General features: G+C 40.7%; 2 protein-coding genes across 3 annotated transcripts in view; one reads left to right on the top strand and one right to left on the bottom strand.

Annotated features, from left to right (window-relative positions):
* Window positions 1–2: 2 nt before the first annotated feature.
* On the bottom strand, window positions 3–7,957 carry orc5 (origin recognition complex, subunit 5). The gene is made up of 15 exons (XM_068717316.1): window positions 7,950–7,957; window positions 7,665–7,784; window positions 6,971–7,063; window positions 5,738–5,923; window positions 5,311–5,385; window positions 4,716–4,827; window positions 4,230–4,360; window positions 4,058–4,106; window positions 2,323–2,413; window positions 2,150–2,205; window positions 1,770–1,882; window positions 1,561–1,608; window positions 1,359–1,469; window positions 436–548; window positions 3–297 (listed from the first exon to the last, which is right to left on the bottom strand). The coding sequence occupies exons 2-15, from the start codon at window positions 7,776–7,778 to the stop codon at window positions 252–254; spliced, it is 1,338 nt and encodes a 445-aa protein (XP_068573417.1). The 5' UTR covers window positions 7,779–7,784; window positions 7,950–7,957; the 3' UTR covers window positions 3–251.
* Window positions 7,958–8,768: 811 nt separating this feature from the next.
* Window positions 8,769–20,440, top strand: part of lhfpl3 (LHFPL tetraspan subfamily member 3) — a 28,375-nt gene continuing 16,703 nt past the window's right edge. For both annotated transcript variants that reach the window (XM_068717320.1, XM_068717317.1), the window contains exon 1: window positions 8,769–9,742. In XM_068717320.1, coding sequence (XP_068573421.1) covers window positions 9,307–9,742 — 436 coding nt within the window. In that variant the 5' untranslated portion in view covers window positions 8,769–9,306. The remainder of the gene's footprint in view (window positions 9,743–20,440) is intronic.

Genomic DNA, 20,440 nt, shown 5'->3' with positions numbered 1-20,440 from the left:
TATAAAGCAAAATTGCCAATATGGCATTTATTTTATACAAATGCAAATATCTATCACGGACAGTCTTAAGAGACAAGAACGAAGGAGCTCATTCAGCAGCCACAAGGGGGCAGCGACATAATTGGATTAACGTTCCTCCACAAGAATCCCAACAATAGTCTGAGCTCTTCATTTTGCTCGTCTTTAAACGTATAAATCCCTCTTTTGTCTTGACGTCACTGGGTGTCTTCTCTCCTTTATTCTCAGCAGGTTCACAGGAAGTCATAAAGGTAATTGACAATTTCAAAATTCACCGTCCTGGAAGATAAATCACACAAAACACATCCGCTGAAAACTAGTAAAAAGGTTAATTTACTTGAATTATTCTGCCTTCAGTCTCGTGTATTAACATGCACACGCGCACACACACACACACACACACACACACACACACACCTGGAGATGGCGCAGATGAAGTCCATGGAAACGGCACATTTGTACTTTGGGGCATCGAGCTGGTCGTCATGACTGACCTGAGTCAACAGCTGTAAGGTCACCAGAGAGGAGATCTAAATGGAGGGGAAACATGAAATGACTCTCTGCTCCACTTCTTTCAGCACAGCTTCTCCTCACTTTGATGCAGAGGCACTAAATGATCGAGATACGGGTCGAGCCTAATTTCCTAAAAACCATTTCATGCTCATGGCCATAAATAGATCGGCATTTGGCTGCGGATCCCGAAACTCATGACCATATGGGTAGAAAACTGTCATCTGAGACACTGTGGTCATTAGGCTTGAGTTAACATGAAATAATGTGTTATTTGCACCTAGAAATGAAAAAACCTCATTTAAAATCCTCTGATTATTATAGTGTTCATTCGCTTATCTGGCACATGGGGGGGGGGGGGGGGGGGGGGGGGGGGGGGGGAAGCGTGAAATTAAATAATTTTCTTTAGAGACCCATGAGACTTCCTACAGCTAACTTCGAGAGTCACAATCATGGACATGTTAAGGAGGTTAATTCAACTACTATATTTTTGGATGAGTACTTTGTGTTCTGCTGACAGACATCTTTATTTGTCCTTTATTTCACAAGTCTAGTCTTCACAGACTGTCCTCAAGTTAAACTGTCATAGAGACTCTCAAGCTGTAAAAAAAAAAAAAGAATCAGTTTATAACAACATGTACAAACAAAAGTGATAAAGTGTCAAAAAAGTTCTGTCATAGGAAATCTGAGGAGCCTCTTCTAGGTTGTTGTTTTTTTGCGAGTTAACTGTATCTGTGCAGCGCTATCTGAATGTTTAATGAAATAGGGAACAACATTATGTAAATGTGAAGTGACTAAATGTGACTGAAGCATCCGACCGACCGACTGACCTGGGAGAAGATGCTGGCAGTGGGGGCGACTCTGCTGTCCACCACACTGTAGAAAATGGCGAGCAGGCGGTCCAGAGGAAACGGCTTTGGCCCCAGAAGATGGTTACTTGTCTAGGAAATACATTGAGAGAATATATTGATATTATATTTAACAGGCTGAATCTGAAACATGTGATTAAATGTGACCAGTTAAGATGATTACCTTTTCATTTTTCTTTAAGAAGTTTGTTTTCTTTATTTTACCGTGGTGCTGTTGGGAGGAAACAGGGACACAAATGAAAACATTTTTATTTGTATGAATCACAAAATACCAATTTGCCTTAAAGTGCTTCACAATCTGTACAACATGCAACATTCTCTATCCTTAGATTCAGATGTGGTGTAATATCTTTTAAGATACAATTATTTTACTTTGAGGAAGAAGCGCTTATCCGTGCGGGCCGGGTTGTAGGATGCCAGGTAGGCAGCGATCAACAGGAACTTGGAGTAATAAGGCAGCTCAACATGAGTGTGAGCAGATAAACCTTTGGGGAAATAAATGCAATGAGTCGGCTGTACTATGTATCTGGAAAACTAAACATGCTTTCACAAAATACATCAGATGTTCAGTGCAACCCAAGATTTGGATTATTTTCGGTGCGATGCATTGATGTGCCGTTAAAAAAAAAATAATAAGTTTTCGCATGAACCCAGGGTGTCACTGCACCCCATCAACGGTTTTTCCAGTTTAACATCTGCTCTGCAGTCACGTGACGTCGTTAAGTGCAACAGTGCTCAGTGTGTGTTGGTACCTCTCATGGCTCCGTTCTCCTTCTCCTCCATTTGCTGCATCTGCTCCCACTGAAGGCTGAACACAGAGAAAAGAGAAGACATAATGAACCACAGCATCGGTAATCGGGTCGTTCAAAACAAGCAGAATCGCTCAGATGAGTCGTTACGTCAAACGGTGACGTGGTTCACAGACCTGGACACTTCTCGCAGGTAAACCGTCTGCATGGCTTTCTTCAAATGAGGCTCCATGTTTCTCCACAGCTTGTGTGTGTCGGTCTCTTTCACTGAAGACACGGAAACAGAGCAGCATGGGTGTAAAAGCCACATTCACAGCGTGCGATTAGTTCAGGTTTGCTTATAGAGAGAAGGGGTGTAATCAGGAAGGGGAGGAAAAACAATGAATCAAACAACAAGGTGTTAATGCGAAAGGAGGATGTAACAAACTGGTTAAGAAGGCCGGCTCCATCATCGGCTGTAAACAAGACTATCTGGAACAGGTGGTGGAGAGGAGGACACTGAAGAAACTATCATCCATATTGGATAACCAGGACCACCCTCTCCACCACCTACTGCAGGGACAGCGGAGCACTTTCTCCAACAGAATGATCCAGCTCCGCTGTCACAAGGACAGGTACAGGAGAACATTCCTGCCTACTGCTATAAGACTGTACAATAAATCACCTCGGGCCAAATCAAATCGTTAAACCTCTGCACTACTGTTTATTTAGTTGATTTAATATTATTCTGTTCTATTCACTGTGTATATAGTGTGCATTTTTTATATAACATCTTTACTATATTATAATTGTATATATTGTGACATGTGTATTTTTCTTTTTTTCTTTATATATAATATTAAGATTTTTATACCTGTAACCTATTGCTGCTCTGGAACCTATTGCTGCTTGTAACAAAATAATTTCCCCTCGCGGGATCAATAAAGTTACTATCTATCTATCTATCTATCTATCTATCTATCTAATAGCGGCTAAAAAGAAGAATATTTTTGTCACACAAGAGCCAGAGGGGGAACAAAACAGAGCCACAAGAGAAGTAAGCTTCGATTATACGTCTACATTCAGGGGTTATGCTGCAACTACAGTGTAGCTGACATGCACCTCCTAAAACTACAACATAGGGCTGCACCAACTTTCTTTTCCTACATTAAAGCTTCCATCGAGGTTTTCGAATGAAGCTTTGAACGTTAAGTCGTCCTATTCCATGACATCATCCCCCTAAGAAAAGAATCCATTTTTTTTTGTTATTGTGGTTACATAATTGTAATTTATGGTGCCGTTAGATTCCTGCTAGACTGCACCGATTAATAAGTGTACGAGTCTCCCTTTGTGTCTACCTTTGTGTGCGGAAAGCAGGACAGCAAACTGTTTTTTGACTGCAGAGAAAATGGTTTTGAAAGACAAATATGGATTGAAGCAGAATATTTTGCTCGATAAAAACATGCTGTGCATTGTGGAAATAATGACCTCCATCTTCTTTTCAATACATTTTGACTATTGTACTTGACAACGCTGTCTGGAGTTATTGGAAATGTCTGGATCACACAATCCTACGCAGTCACCACTGGAATCTCAATTCTACAAATAGTGTATCTGCAACTGTGCAGAAGTACCGGGTTTAAACAGAACGAATAGACAGACAAAAAGAGCTGTGTGCGAATAGGCAAATGTTGCCGACACATTCACCACAGCAATTTTCTATGGTGATAAAATGTCAATGTTTACAGCTTGTTCTGCTTCCCCTCAGGTTGGTGCAGCTTAGAAGAAATAAATATGGAAAAGTTCAATAGCTTAAGTGGCGTCAACGTGTTAGAAAGAGCCCTCAAATGAACACAAACAAAAGGGTAGAACAAGGTATCTCTAAATATTGATCAGCTGTCAGATGAATGAATACACCTCTTTATGCTTTACCTTTTCCTTCTGCTAACGGCTCGCAGAACTTTGAAAAGTTGAGGGCAGCCTAGTTGAAAAGAGAAAATAAAGAGATCAATGATGCGAGACTGAAAGAAAATCAAAACAATTAAAAACCTGCATGTGTGTGTGTGCGTGTGTGTGTGTGTATGTGTGTGTGTGTGTGTCTGACCAGGTGGCGCAGCTCTCTGAGGTCCCGACAGACAGAGTAAAAGACTCCCAGCAGGATGTTGATGTAGGACGAGTAAAACTCAGCAGAATATGAAGGATGTTTGTCCCGGGACAAAATCTGCTGCAGCTCACCTTCAAATACGTGAACGGACAGAGACACACATACAAAAAAAAAAAAAAAAAACTCCATCACCGTACTCATACAAAAACAGAGATTATTATAAAAAGAAATATGTCTTCTCACATATCAAGTACAATCCTTCACTCCCTCTAAAGTGCTGAATTTATACAGTGGTGTTTCTATCATGCAATATTCCCCCACAGTCGCTGCCTTAAGTGTTGGAACAAAGTCGCAGGTACAAATCTCACATCTCACACTGCATCCGCCAAGTGTGTGTCATCATTATGCAGTGTGGTGGGAGTGTATTCATGACACTGGCTGATGTAGCACGTGTGTGTGTGTGTGTGTGTGTGTGTACGATTATACCTTTACTGTAGTCTGGGAAATGGAGCAGAAGGGGCTCGAAACAGCCGGTGTTTGGTCTGAACTTGTCCCAGACGATTTCAGTGAGTAGGATGACGGTAACGTTGTCCTCCACCTGAATAGGACACACAAGTAGAAACATATATACTGTATATAACCATGTAGTAGAACAGCGGTTTGGTACAACAAGTGGATTCAGTGAGAGTAGGTCTCCCTGGCTACAGGTATTGCTATCAATTCAATTGATGGGTTTTATATATTTATATCTAACGTTCTGTGTATTTTATTTTGTGCTCAATGGATAAGTGGAAAACAGCAAACATTGTTTCAGCATTTAACAGGAACACTCCATCAGAGAACAAATTTCTTCAACGGGAGTAAACCCAAATAACCACATAAGTCTTTGTCCTTTTGATGTGTTTAATTAAAATGCTGCGAGCGGTCGCCCTCCTTCCTTCCCACCAGCATCATGAAAGAGCACCACACACTCATTACAAAAAGAGGCTCTTCCAGTTCCTCTTCATCATTTAACACGGTGCAACAACAATAAAGCGGCTGACTTGATAGATAACACAAAGCGCTTGCTGCTCGTTCTCACCAGTTCCTGAAGACGCAGCAGAGCCGGGAGGAGATTGGCATCGGCGTCTCTCAGAAGCTCGGCTTTTTCCATCACCTGAAAGATACATACGAGTACATTTAAGCTTATTATGCAACATCCATATTCAACAAGCTCGAGGTTGTGAATGGCGGTTTTTATCACGACACATATACTGTTTTATACGATGTGAGCTCACTTTTAAAATATAATAAACGATGAAGCCAACAGACTAGAATAAACCTCCTGTGCTGAAAAGAAATCACACTAATTCTCTCAAAGCTAACGCATCTGGAGCTTTGTTTAGCATCTATCTGCATACTACTCATATTATCGTACAAATATTTAAAGTGACACATCCAAAGAATGAATAATTTGACGTGTCACGGATGAGATTGTTCCGTTTGGGCGTAAAGTGCACGACACTCACAATGTATCGCGTCTGCTTGGCGGGAGACTGGGAGCACTGCTGTCTGTAGACGCGTACGAAGTCGGACAGGGAGGGACTGCGGGGGAGCAGCGAGGCGGCGTCGCCGCCAAAGAAGGACAGCAGGACTTGTTCAAACAGCAGCGCAACAGAAACGCACTCGACACAGCTGACTGTGGCGTGAGGCAGCTGCAGAGAGGAGGAGGAGGAGGAAGGACAATCAGTTTCATATCTTCACATCGTGTTGGTTCTCTCGTTTGGTTTTGTTGCAAACTGAGCAATTACAACCTGCCATTAATGAAATGCTGTAATTTGGTGTTTCATAAGAGCAGCAGCAATTAGCCACTGAATCTATTGGAAAAACAAATCATATTTTGATAATCAATTCATCATTTCAGCCATTTTTTTTAAACCAAAAATGCCAAATTCTTTGCCGATTCCAGCTTCTCAAATAAAAAAAATGTTGTGCTTTTTTTTTTGTCTTTGGTGTCTGAGAAACTGCGAGGAGCTGCTATTTTTTACAGTTTAAAGACTTTGAAAAAAATAAAATAACAAAAAAGGTTAGTTGCAGCCTTAATTGGTTACTTTGTTGTCCACGTTGTGAAAACGGTCCTAGGTTTCATCCAATAGCATTAAAAACAATACATGAAAATTGATGCCACAAGACAATTGATGAGGACAAACAGCATGTTTGAGACGATATAAAGAGACATTCAGCATCCTAACTACAGTCGGCAAGAAAGACTTCGCTGTACACCATGATTGGTGGCTGTTTCTTGTCTATAGCGTCTCCCTGAGGGTTAAAAGCTCAAAGTGTGGGTGCAAAGGGTGGGAAGGAATCTAAATCAAACACCTCGTGATTCTGTTCATAAATTTTGAATCAAGAAGGGAAACATACGCCTACGCGCACATTCAAAGTACGCACACAAAGATTTGTGTGCACTGAGAAATGACATTTTTCTGAAATACAATAAAATGTGTTGAGGGAACTGAATTTTTCATCACTTTCAATAAAATGTAATATTTCCCATTTCTTTCAGCAGTCTGAAGGAGACGTGCACTATTGTAGTTGCAGCGTCAGTTTAAGGTTTACACAGCATCAGTTCAAACCTGACTAACAGTTTGTCCTCTAACAAATGTTTGTTTTTTTGATAAACAAATTCTGACCCGCTAAACCGTACAAACAAACAGCATTCAGCCCCAGAGTTCCCTGAACTTTAATATCTCTCTTCTCACCTCAAGTTCCTTCAGCAAAACATGCATCACATGACTCTTCCCTGAAGACCGATGACCATAGATGAAGACTGACGGGTAGCTGTACTGGTGTGGCTGAAAGAACAAGATTCATGTGTACTCAATAGAATTGTGACATTTCATTACTTCATCAATAACAAACATGTTCCCCCAGTTCATTCTCATACAAAGAGCATGTATCTAAATATGTATTTGTCAACAAAGAACCGACAGATTGTTCTGAACTGTTGATTCACAATACTGATCATAAAGAAATATAATTTCAGCAAGCAGAAATAAATGTGTCAGGAAGATTTTAAATGTAGTGTATTTTTGCTGTACTACATTGTGTATTCCTTTATTCAATGTGTGTGTGGGAGTACTTCAACTTACCGTTTTAGCCTGAAACTTGAATCTTTTGAAGTTTTTCTATAGTGGATTTAAATCTAATCTTTATTATTATTGTACTCAGGTTTATATTTGTCTGAAATTTTTTTAAAACACTAAACACCTTGAGCTGCAGTGTGTGTATAAAAGGTGCTTTATTATTATTAATACGACCATTAAACAGGACTATCAAGTATGGTGTGCTTGTACTTTCTGTAAACCTTAATAGACAATACTTCTTATGTGTGTAAACTAACCTAAAACACCATGCAGAGTGACGCTAACCCACTGCACCAGTAACGTTCCGTACCTGGCCCATGAGCGACAGCAGCATGCCCGCCTGGAGCTCTCTGCAGGGCAGCTGCTCTGAGACCCTCTGCAGCCTCTCCTCCTCATATCCTGGATGTTGTAACAGCGCTGACATCCCGATCTTCGCCAAAACAAGGAATATTGTAGGAAGTTATTCACTGCAAACACGACAGGATACTATGGGAATGCATATGCGTAATGATCGAATGTGGATCAAACTTAAAACGCGGTGAAAAGCTAAAAGTTCAAATGTTGAAAACGCAAATAAACAGTCGAGCACACTCACAGGAGTTTCGCGCGCGCCTTCAGATTACGTCAAATGACGGCTTCCGTTTACTAGCCAATGACAGATCACACAAAGGATCATGGGTAATGGAGTTTATGGCTCTAAAAACTCGGTAGTTGTGAAATAAAGTGACAGAAGATGCTTTTATATACTTTAAGTCTTTAACTTAGTAAAGTGTCGTATTATCTTATAATTCCATGAGAGCTGGGCAGCTACAGATATATAGATGCTGAGATATATAGTATAGTATAGATAGTAGTATAGTAGAATAGCCCTAATAGGAGATGCTGACGTTTAAAACATTATAATTAAGCAAGTGAATGCTTTGCTTTAGTGTATTTAGCGTGCATAAAACTGGAGAGTATATTAATACAGGTCTCACATGAGAACATATATTTTAACCTATGGGTAGGCTAAGCCTAACACTGCATAACTGTATACGCAACATCTGTAAATAATATTCATAGTCATCTCATTGGAAGCCAACCCAAATCCATTTAACGCTACAGACACTGTATGTTTGTTGTATTATTCTTATTATTCTGTTGTATTGTTGTTGTTTTTAATTTGTGCATTTGCCCATACCCCGCTCATACAATTGGGGTATAAATGTGATGCAGCTTTAGTGTGATTATGGGAGCATTACATTTAGGATTATTAGCTGCAGTACACTGTGGTTGTTCTCTATTATACCCTTGTGTCTGTTTAAGATTTCGCGCGTGTTACTGGAATAATGCGTCAGACTGGGATTAAGGGATGTGGGCTGGCCCTGCGATATCCAAGGCTATCCTCCTCCTCCTCTAATTCACTACAGGGTCTCAGCTGCGGTTGTTGGTCTGCCGGCGTCGAGCACAGACGCACCATTTCAGCGAGATCTCAGTCAGTGAATAACAGAGCTGAGCCCGTTCGTCGGAATAACAGTCTCTGGTTTTGGAGTCAGGCAGCGACGTTAAATATATATGAGGACAAATGTAAAAATTTACGGGCTTCTGAATGGAAGATGGATTTCTAAAGCTCGCTTTTTTTTTTTCCGCCCGCGGAGCGCACGTTTCGTTTTTGCGAGTGTGATGAATGAAAATCAGCCGAGAACACCAGACGAAAACAAAATCCGACCTCGCCATGGATACGAGAGTGCAGTGATGCTGTGGGAACAGCTGTGACTGAATAAAGTCTTGAAAAAAAATCTAATAAAATCCGAAAACAGCGACAAGTTCTGCAGAACACTGTGCTTTGTTGCCTTTGTTACGGATCAGATGCGGCAGGTGTTAGTTTGCTGAGCACAGGTTCATTGATCCTGAGGACCGAGCGGACCCACTCCCCCCTCCCCCCCCCTCCCCCCCTTAACACAGACCGGAGGATGATCCCCGGGGCCCCCGGCACGACCACCACCATGCTCCCCGCCTCCGAGGCTGCCAAAATCTACCAGACCAACTACGTGCGCAACTCCCGCGCCATCGGCGTCCTGTGGGCCATCTTCACCATCCTCTTCGCCATCGTCAACGTGGTGTGCTTCATCCAGCCGTACTGGATCGGAGACGGCATGGACACCCCGCAGGCGGGCTACTTCGGACTGTTCCACTACTGCATCGGGAACGGGCTGTCCCGGGACTTGACCTGTCAGGGCAGCTTCACCGAGTTCAGCACCATCCCGTCCGGTGCGTTCAAGGCCGCCTCCTTCTTCATCGGCATGTCCATGGTGCTGGTCATCACCTGCATCGGCTGCTTCGCGCTCTTCTTCTTCTGCAGCACCGGCACCGTGTATAAGATCTGCGGCTGGATGCAGCTGGCTGCAGGTAGGAGACTCTGCTCTGACTACAGGCTGTGTAGTTTCATGAGACACTTCAGAGTGTCAGAGTGTATGGGGCGCTCCAATGAGATTCAATCCACAAGAAACGCTGGTCCACAATCAGAGGGTTTGCCCCCATCTCCTCATAAAGTTTGGTATAAAAACAGCTCAACATTCACGCAGACTGCTCATACAAATCCAGATGTTCTTCTGTTTTTGTTCAGGTCATAAGCACAAGTTTTACCCTCATCAGATGGTAAAAGAAAAATGACCAGGGTCAAAATGCACATAGCTTTAATAAGGGTTAAATGTTTTGATGCTTTTTCAGGTTGAGGACTCCAACAGATTGTCCACAGCCCCATTTCAGTATTGTGTCCATTTTATAGCATTTATGTGGTTGTCAAAGCCCTATAAAGCATTATGTAACTGTTTTAAGTGTAGGTGGAGTGCAGTCTTGGGGGAACATAAAACCGCAGATTGAAATGGTGAAAAACAGTGTTAAATAATGAAAAAATACAATATAATACAAGTATTTTTTTCAATCTTTTAAAAATGATACCTGCAGGTCAGAAGTGGACTTTGAGGTTACCCGTAAGTACACAGACAGTGATGTAAATGCTTGATTTCCTTACATATGAACACAGAATATTTTTCATCCCAAAGCTCGAATATTCAGAGACGATTAAATCCCTTAAATGCAACATATTCCAAAGTACATCCATATTTTTTGGTCGTATTTGTGTGGTAAACGACTTGGCTGTCACTATAAAAGCTTAATAAACTCTCACCTAGAAACAGGTAAGTCCTCTGTTGTTTGTTTGGGGTTTACATTGTACGAGCCTTTCAACTGCAGCTTAAATTGAAAATATGCAAATTGTTTTTTCTCTTTATGAGAACAGAAAGGGTCTTCCTAACATCTTCAAACCAACCGTGCACATTAAATGGAAAAGAAAAACATGTAAGAGTAAATGAGAAAAGAAGTTCAAAGGAGCAGGGACATGTAGTGTGTGACTGACTAAACTGCTTCTTTCTACCTTTAATTATTTTTAGTCAAATTTCCAGCATCCTCTCTGAAGCAGACAAAGAAGATCTTGATTTCCTTCCAAAAAGGATATTTTCAAATAACTGGTGCAGCTCAGCTTTATATCTCAGCCAAGTGTTTCAGTACACGGGAAGTAAATATCAACTTTAACAACTTTCCCCCTAAATCTTTAACTTTTGATAGATTGGATCTACAGTGCAACAGAACCAGAGGTTTATTTTAGGATTTTAGAAATATTGAATGTAATAATAAATAATAATAAACACACACAAAGAACATTTTGATGAGAAAGTAAATCTATTTATTTTTTTTACATTTTGTCTCTCATCTGTTTATTTTTTAGCTCTTTTTTGCATAGAGTCGACCAAGATTTCATATAAATATCATCATCATATTTAATATACTTAGACCACACATGAACACAAACTCATTTACATAATCATCACATACGTATCTGCACATACACACTTCTTATAGGCACACACACTCAACACCTATATGCACACATAATGACAATAAGATTCTACAATCCATTTTTTTTAACGATGTTTCCATTTAACACCAATTTGCCCTTTTCCGCCCATTTAAGCATCACTTTTAAAGAGTATTCCACCAATTTAGTGTTTGGGTTACGCTCCTATGACATTGTCAAAAATTGATGCAGCAGAAGCAGAGATTTGACCTTTTATATTCCACTCATTCTTTGTACTTGTCAAAACCTGGCACTTTCATTACCCACAATGCAACTCCACCACAGATAGTTCTGTCAGAGATTTGGTTGTGTTACTCTAATAGCATCTAATGTAGCCCTGAACTACTAGCCTCAAGCAGAGCTGTGGAGGTAAAACATTTTTAAAGTCTTTTGATATTCATGTCGCTGAAGTTTTAAATCTGCGATTTAAAACTTGCTGCGATTGTTGTGTCATCTGCAAACATTCACACATTTGAATTAGCGAAAGCTCAGGGAAGATCATTTGTATATAAGTGATAAACAACAATGGTGCGAGGTCAAAAGTGGAAGAATGCAATCAGTCGGTCAGTTTAATATGCTGTGAGAAAGAGGCATTTTTAATAGACACAACAGATCAAGTGTGTAAATGAAGGAAATGTAATTCAAGCCAAAAACAACAGATTTGATGTTATTCCTCTGATGAGTGCCATCACACCAATTTACACCCAGAGAAACATATCATGACTTTTTGAGCATAATTTAAGGTTCATAATTCTCATATAAATCTAATTTGTGTGTATGGCTAATATCCCATCATCACACTGTGATCATCACACTGTGCATCTTCACGGATGCCTGCTTGTAAAACACAGCTTGTTCTCAAATGGGAATTAAATGTCACAGCCCATAATAATCACATTCATAGAGAGCGCACTTCTATTTTTGCCAACAGAAACACACAGCGGCTAAATATCCAGTCTGATTCAGAGTGAACATGTGTCCCAAAGTCCGCTGATCACCAGTTTTAGCAATAAACAGCAACCACAGACTGCGATCTAATTACTCGCTGCACAAGCCATTGATTAGATATGGAGGTTAGTAGGGCCATTGGCCAGATGTGAGGATATTTCTTGGCAAATAAAAACCCCTCTGTCGCTAAAATATATAAAATATATAACTCCAGCAGCTGTGAGTTGGATTATCTTGGAGCGACAGCGCTGTGATGAGCTCCATCAGAATCCTAATGAGTGGCACATCCTGGCAGTTTGAGTTTTTGCAGTTTTTAGGTTTTTTTTGTCACAGATCAAAGCTGCTTCTTATTCCTCTGAGTCACATGCTGGCTTTCTCTAGTTTTTTTCTCACCAAGTCAGAGGAGCAGATGTGACCGTAACACATTCAGGTTAGAGAACTAAATCAGATATTCATCTCTGGTGGTTTCTGTGAATGTGGTTTGCAGTGGTGGAGAGTGCATTTGCTCAAGTACGGCGCTGAAGTACTCTTCAGAGGGAAATATTGAACTCTTCACTCCACAGCAGCTGTTGGTGGTGGTTACGTCTCAGAAAAGATTTAAAAACATACGACGAGGGGTGCAACTAATGATAATTTTCATTATCGACTATCTGTTGATTATTTTCTTACTTAAACGACAAATCATTTGGTCCATAAGATGCCTTAAAATGATGAAAATGTCCATCACAAATTCCAAAAGCCCAAAGATGACATATTCAAATTGCTTTATTGTCTGACCAACGGTCCAAAACACAAACATATATGGCTTAATATCAGTATTAATAATCTAATAATATTAGCCACTGGGGCTTTTTTTGTGTGAAAAACAAGTACTTGATACTTTAAGTACATTTTGCAGCTAATACTTCTGGACTTTTACCAAGTAAAAATAATCATTTTTGATAATCTCTAAAGCCCCATTCAGTATCACTCTGCCTGTCTCATCTCGTCTCTCATTCTCGTAGAGGCCGCTGTGAAATCTGCCATTTAAAGGTTATTTAGGCAACTTAAATAGCCAATATCGAGGTGCTTCTTCTCTCTAAGCAGTCTGAAATCCCGACGTGATTGTTAAAAAATCCTCCCATTTCAGGTGGTATGAGTCTACTGTGATCTGCTATCAAAGGCAGCACACACAGCTCAGAGGCAGCCCTCTTCTCCAGCGATGGGATGTCCTGAATATTTGATGAGTTTTAGAAATATAGCTAAGAATAATGATCATCGCTGTAATGATGGAGCCGTTTCTTTGCCTCTTTGCAGATGTGGAAAAGAAACACTTGTCTGTCTTGATGCTCTGTTTTTTAGTTTGCACAAATCTTTCACATAACTTTGAACGGTCGTTGGCAGGCGCTAATAGCTGGCATCCGGCCCAAGCAGAGATACAACTTCTACTTCTCTCTCTCTAACACTAACCCTTCCAAATCATTCATGACCAAAACCAGATGGCCACTATGGCTCTGATGGAAGTCCACACACTGCTACTTCCTTTTTCTTTTGGAGCTCTAAGTTGGTTACTGCAGACCAGTTCACCAGGGGTGAAACCTATTTTTGTAGGCTGCTTCATTTTAATTTAAAATCAACTACAAAGTTAAACGACTTAAATGAAAAGGATGTGTATCATAAGTTGCGGCGTTCACAGTCAAATAAACCTCAACCTAATTGAACAACTACTGGAGATTTATTCATCAAATGAGGGAATATCTTTTCAAAAACTGTGTTTCATCCCCTCAGAGACGAATGGAATCCATGCCAAGGAGCATTGACACTGTTTTAAGCTTGCACAACAGATATTTAATGTTGATTTTTTCCTTTCATTTCTTTCACACTTTACAATTTCTTATTTTGTTTTTGGATGAATCAAAGAGCCTGTGGGAAAAAAAGCAATCTGGAGAACGTCAAATGTATTTTTCAAAACCTAATGACATTTAAGTTATTAATGGCTCATTATTTATATATAAAGTCACAGATATGTGATTTATTTGCCACTAATAAATCACTTATTTATGACTTATAAACCCTTTTTAAAAGCTCACTAGAAAGTGCCAGTGATAATGAAAACAGGAGGCATGTTGGTGCTCAATAACCTGGATGGCCTCCAGAGCCCCGATGGCCATCTGGAGCTCTCAAACACACACATTACCAGTGTGGAAGGAACAGCTGCACACTTTCTGTGGGTGTAAATCCGGGGAGTCAGAGGTGGGTCCAATTCCCGGCTGCCTGACCGGCAGCTTCCTGTGGGCAGTAAGTGAAGTTCCTCACGGCGCTCTAAGTGGTCTCGCATTCGGAGCCAAAACTAGAAAGTCCATTTGGTTGCTGGAGGTTCATTGATCTCCAGAACATCAGGAAGAAGTGCTCCAACAGGGGACAGCTGCTTGTGCACTAGTTCAGTGGTGTGTCATTGTTATGCTGTTAGAGCATGATAACACAGTTTGATAATAAAAGCGTCTGACTGACTGATAGTATTATAGTATATGAACGCTTGGTGCATCGTGCGGCATTCAATTTTACACCTCTTCAGAAAAATGTCAAGTGGAACGGGACGTTCTGCTTATCGCCGTCACATTGTTTGTTGGAAAGGAGAGGGAAAATAACACCGAGACGCTATCACGTCTGCAGAGGAGACGGATAGATCATGAAAACTGATCCAGGGAATGTCTGAAAGGGGAAATCTTCAGGTTGAAATATTGCTTGTGTTATTTCCATCCATATAATAATCCAATAAGTATACATGTTTACTCCTTCATAGTCATCTTATCTAATCTGAAATACACGTTATAAGATGACACGTTATATTCTGTATTCATTCCTGACAAGAGATGCATGAGAATGAAAAAATATTTATTCATTAATTCCTTTATTTGTCAGTTTGACTTCAGAAAGAACACATTCCAGGTCTAGAATAGATTTCTCACCTTATTACATTGTTGTTTTTATATGCTATTTCTTACATTTCATATGTTAAACATCTGATAATTACATGGGCCTATATCATGTACATTTAGCACAAACTTTTCATATGTGAAATATTGTTTCCTAAGTGATTCATTTGAATGTCAGGCTACAGGAAATAGCTGAAATCACTAATCTCACAAATGCTACACATTTTCTACTCGTCCGCATTCAAATAGACATTAAATAAATAAAAGTGAGAGTCTCCTGGCAATAATTGGCAAAGCTAATTTAAAAAAAAAAAAAAAGCCACATTAATGTGAGCTCCGTGAACATTTAGTTGAGATGGTGAGGCAGAGAGCTAATGACATCAGCCCGGTCTTTATCCTCTCACACATATAATGAAGGACCTGAAGAGTCTGAGAGGCTTTACAGTGATGTAACATGACCACACATGAGACTAAGACATACACACACACACACACACACACACACACACACACACACAGAAGAAGCTATTAGCAGAACAAAAAAAAGTGCCCACCTAAAGGTTTTTAGATGAAACCCTCTGCCCTCTTTTTCTTTTATTTCCTCTCTCCACCAATCAGTTAAGTGCTCAGCTATACTGTCTGCCCGATAAGAAAAATCTCTTCTTTTAAAAAGCTCAGAGAGGTCACAGTGCATGGACGGTAATTACGATTAAACAATACATTTAAATGATACAGAAGAATAAACAAAAAGGAGAGATGTTGACGCATGCAGAGTGAATCAGCTAAATTAAAAGCCAGCCAAGTTGAGTGAAGCTCGCAGATCTCAAACTACAGACTAATTCTAAGTCTGAGGATTAAGAAAGTGGATCACTTCCTTTAGCTGATGAGGATTTTAAAGGGACAGTAACCGCTCTGTGACCTTGATCCGCCTGTAACTCTTATAGCCTCAACGTCCCTTTGACTACAGAAACATTTAGGAAAGTAATGACTCGGAGAAAAATAATGAAGCCACTTCATCATTGTGCTTCTTTGGCTGCTTGAAAATGAAGCTCTTTAGTCTTTCTACATAAATTCTACTTAAATAACTAACTCATTTGTTTGTCTGCCTACCACCAGAGTCTACAGTTTACACTACAACAATTCAAAATAGGTTGAAAAACATTCTCACTGAAGGTATATTTAGCTGTTCTGGAGATTTTATCATTTTCATTTTTCTGATTCCTTAAGGACTCTTTTGAACAATTGATTTACATTTACTAAAGATTTGATTATATTCAAACAAAATTAGGTCATTATAAATTAATTAATTAATAATTAGTAAATAATTGACATTTGTTGAATTTAGCTCAATGTAATTCCAAACTTTACATCGTCTTTTTTATTATGTAAACGTTACTATTATTTATTTAGGATATATTAATTAACGCCAATCACAGTTTTTACAGTGTGGTCCAAAATGTAACTTTCAATTTCAAAAGCTGAACTAGAAATTATTTACATCTCAGTTGGTAACGCTTAAACGTCTAACTATTGTACAGCTGAAGGTTCGATCTCTCTTGACGCTCCTCTCAAAAAGTTAAAGTTTCCTTGAGCAAGACACATGAAGTTACATATTACTTCCAAGTTACATGTACGTTACAATATTTTCTGAGCGTGTCTGACCCAGATGGTTGTTCTGTGTTATGGGATATGAAAAAAAGCCCCTATAAGAGCTTAAAAAGGATGAAATGTGTCCTTTAAAGTCCAGCAGCCGGATGATCAGTGAGCTACTTAATAGAGCTGTCACCCAGAGAGAATAACCCTAAACACGCAGTGGGCCAGGCGATTTAGAGGTATCCCAGAAGGTGAGGTGTTTTATGGGATGTGTGTGGTCTGGTCTGAGAGGTGAGATGGAACATTGTGTCCAAGGTGCTGCACAGCCAGACTCGAGGTCCTCATATCTGTGTCAGCTGCTCACAAATCTTCTCCAGCAGGTGGACAAATTTGACATTAATGTGCACTACCAATTTCATGGGTAGCCGCGTAGTTAGTGCTACAAGTTGCAGCAACATTGTGCTTTCCATAACAAGGATTACGAGCTATCAGCTGATGTATATTTCACATTGAGTTTGAGAAAATAATCAATACTTTTAGTGTGGATCTCAAAACATATTTTATTGACGAAGTTTTTTACCGTAATGGACTGATAGTTCCTCGCTCCGGCCGGTAGGGGGCGGAAATGGTCAACAAACGAAGAAGAGCTGCGACCCCGCGGTCAAAGAGGGAGACAGCGGGGAAAAAACACAAACAAAAAAGAAGAAGAAGAAGAAAACACAAACAGCGTGTAACGTTAGAGGAGGTTTATTTTCACCACTAACTTCAGGGTTTATTGTGACAAAACCAGAGTGGGCGACTGTTGGAACATTGGGAAGACTAACCAAGACGTTTGGTGGGTGAGTTTTACTTTATTTTTGTCGAGTGTTGCAACGAGTTTGACAAGGCAATTAAGCTAGAGAGCATGTGTTGCATGCAGGTGTTACGTCAAAGTCGGTTCCTTGTCAAATTGTGTTAAATTGATAGCGCCCCCCCTCGGTGGTTAGAGGTACGGTTCTGGTGGCATGAATGTGAAGTCGAAGCGACTCAAAAAAATAGAGACAATTTGTGTCCCTGCAAATGAAACCAACAGATTGCATTTCGTGACTATTTCACAAAGTGCGAGACTGTGTTGGTCCTAGAATGTGTCTTTTATTAGCCGTGGCATGATCGACAGATGAAGCTGCAGGGGCATCTGGAGCCCGCTCGAGGTAAAGCGAGAGTGGTGTCTCTGATTAGGGAATCGCGAGGTATTTAGAGCCTTAAGTGTGACTGACAGTGTTGATTGCAGGCTAGTTAGGAAGTGGAATGAGCAGAGAGACGGAGATTATGTGAGACGATGAGGAAAAGAAGAAGAAGAAGAAGAAGAAACTGTCAAGGCTCACAGATGAAAATTACATCCAGAGTCCTTCAAAACACTCAGGGACCGTAATTACGCTCCACCAAATGGATACTCTGTTCAGGTTTAACTGAATGAGCAGCAGTGATAGGGTGTTGATGCGGATGCACAATCAAAACATGTTATACAGGCCATGGATTTGTGTTTGATTGATTTTGTGGATCATAGCTACCTTATTGCTTTGGCTAAGGAGATCATAATGTTGGTTGGGTTTGTCTATCAGCACGATATCTCAAAGATGCTTTTTTCAAATTTCAGTTAATGATTAAAGATGCACTAATCAATATTTTTTTTATATTAAAAATGGATCAAATCATTATGTTTCATGTGAAATGTGTGGTTTCACGGAATATGTCCGTCACTGTGTCTATTTTGATGCAGATTAAAAACTGCAAACACTTTCTATCATAGAATAAGGTCGCTTTCGTGGACGTATGTGCTGTCTGATTGCTTGCTTTCTATTTGTTTTGAATGCCATATTTAACACTTAATCGCACTTTTATTGCACTGTTCTGGACGATCACAGGCTCTATTACCTCTTCATTAAACCATTCAGGAGGAAGCTTGTTTAATGTTCATGTTCTTGCGAAATTGCTAAGGGAAATTTCTCAGCATCGCTGTTAATAAGAACTCAAGAGTTCAACCTCCTAATTACACTCATAATTTGCTTGCAGGAAGCAACACAAAAGTCTAAAGAGTGACGCGTGCCTGTCAGAGGCAGCCGATAGTCGTGATTTTTGTTTGCCAGAAGACTATGGTTCCATGTTTCGTGAGACCTGCCTGCTTCTCTCATGTTTAGCTGAGGCCGGAGGAAGAAACTGTGGCGCTTTGGAGGTCTGTTGGCATTTTCATTCAGCTGCGTTGCCCTTTTGAAATTGGTGGGATGCTGATGGGATAGTGTCCGGTTGCCAGACAGAGGGAGCCAGTGGTGAAGCTGATGGGGAGATAACGAGGTCTTTCCAGGAGTCTCTGCAGGATGTGGATGTGCTGAAGTTTTAGGGTTTAATAACACACCTAATCAGGTGCTAGTTATGGAGCAGCAGGAGAGCTAACAGCAGGGGATTTTGGACGGAAATGAGAGCGCTGAATGGCATGATGGCGAGGAAGATGAGTTAGTGGCAGCTCTGTGTGTGTGTGTGTGTGTGTGTGTGTGTGTGTGTGTGTGTGTGTGTGTGTGTGTGTGTGTGTGCGTGCGTGCGTGTGCGTGTGTGCAAGACGAGATATTTATTCAGCGAGTGTATTTCAGACGGGCTGAGTGGGAGTATCACTGATGCGACCAGCAGCCGTCGATGTTGTGTTATTTTCCTTCTCTGCAAAATGAAATGTCCCCAGTCTGCTGTTGTATTATGTATCCCTGAGGAGGCGTCACTAAACAGCTTGCCCGCTGCACAAGGAATAAGTGACAAATCCCCCAGCAGGGGAAAGTGATAATCTCAAGGAGCATAAGCTTGTCCCAGAGGAGAACAAAATACTCTGTTTTTCCTGCTGCGTTTTAAGTCTTATAGGAAGCTCCAGAATAACCCTAACTAACTTATTACTACGCCAAAGAGGTTCTGTTTTCGGTTTGTTTGTTTCGGACAAACTACTGGTCTGATTTGAGCTCTCAGAGTGTCCTTCTAGTTCTTCAGAGTTATGAATATCAGCCGTTGTCTTATTAGCTCTTGTTATTGTTCTTAGCATTATTTACATCCTGATTTAAACTTGAGTCTCAGCACTGAGCATCACCAGGCTGGACTTCATCACACTGGCAGTGTTTACCCTGGGTAGCTGGTCTGGTGTAAAATGGGTTTCAGATCTGCAAAGGTTCAGCACCTCTGTTAGAGACTGTCATGTCAAGAACAGCACTCAAGTTCTCCTCATTAAGATTTGATTATTCTGTCTCCCCAGGAGTAATGTAATTAGTGTAACCAGGAAGGTGGAGCAGAAAGTCTGATAGTAGCCCGTCCCTGCTGCCCTGACATTTACCCCCTACCCCAGACAACCAGAAACCTACGCAGAAGTTTCCCAGCAGAGCTAAGCACAAGATCGAGCGTTGAGGCTCGCCTTGCTGTGATGTGATGCGACAGGCCGAATGCGAGAAACGAGACCCCCGAACCAACGGTGTGCCAAAATCGACCGGCGGATGACTTTGTGGCTTCTTGGTCCCTCGGGCCTTTTCAGTCTGAGCTCACGGTTCACTGTTGAGACAACCTTGTAGATGAAATGCTTCTGTCGCTGTCATTGTCTCTCTGCGGTGGGTCACTTCAATCTGAATTATATATGCAAACACAACCGCTAAATCATGACGCTCTTAGACATGAACGAAAGCCTCTTGAGTGTCTCGAGTCTCTGTTGTGTGTTTGCAGTTTTTCACAATT

Source organism: Cebidichthys violaceus, unplaced genomic scaffold (genome assembly GCF_023349555.1).
Source record: "Cebidichthys violaceus isolate CVI_PGR_0920_01 unplaced genomic scaffold, fCebVio1.0.p SCAF_21, whole genome shotgun sequence".
In the NCBI taxonomy this organism is placed as follows: domain Eukaryota; kingdom Metazoa; phylum Chordata; class Actinopteri; order Perciformes; family Stichaeidae; genus Cebidichthys; species Cebidichthys violaceus.
This window is presented reverse-complemented; position numbering and strand designations above follow the sequence as displayed.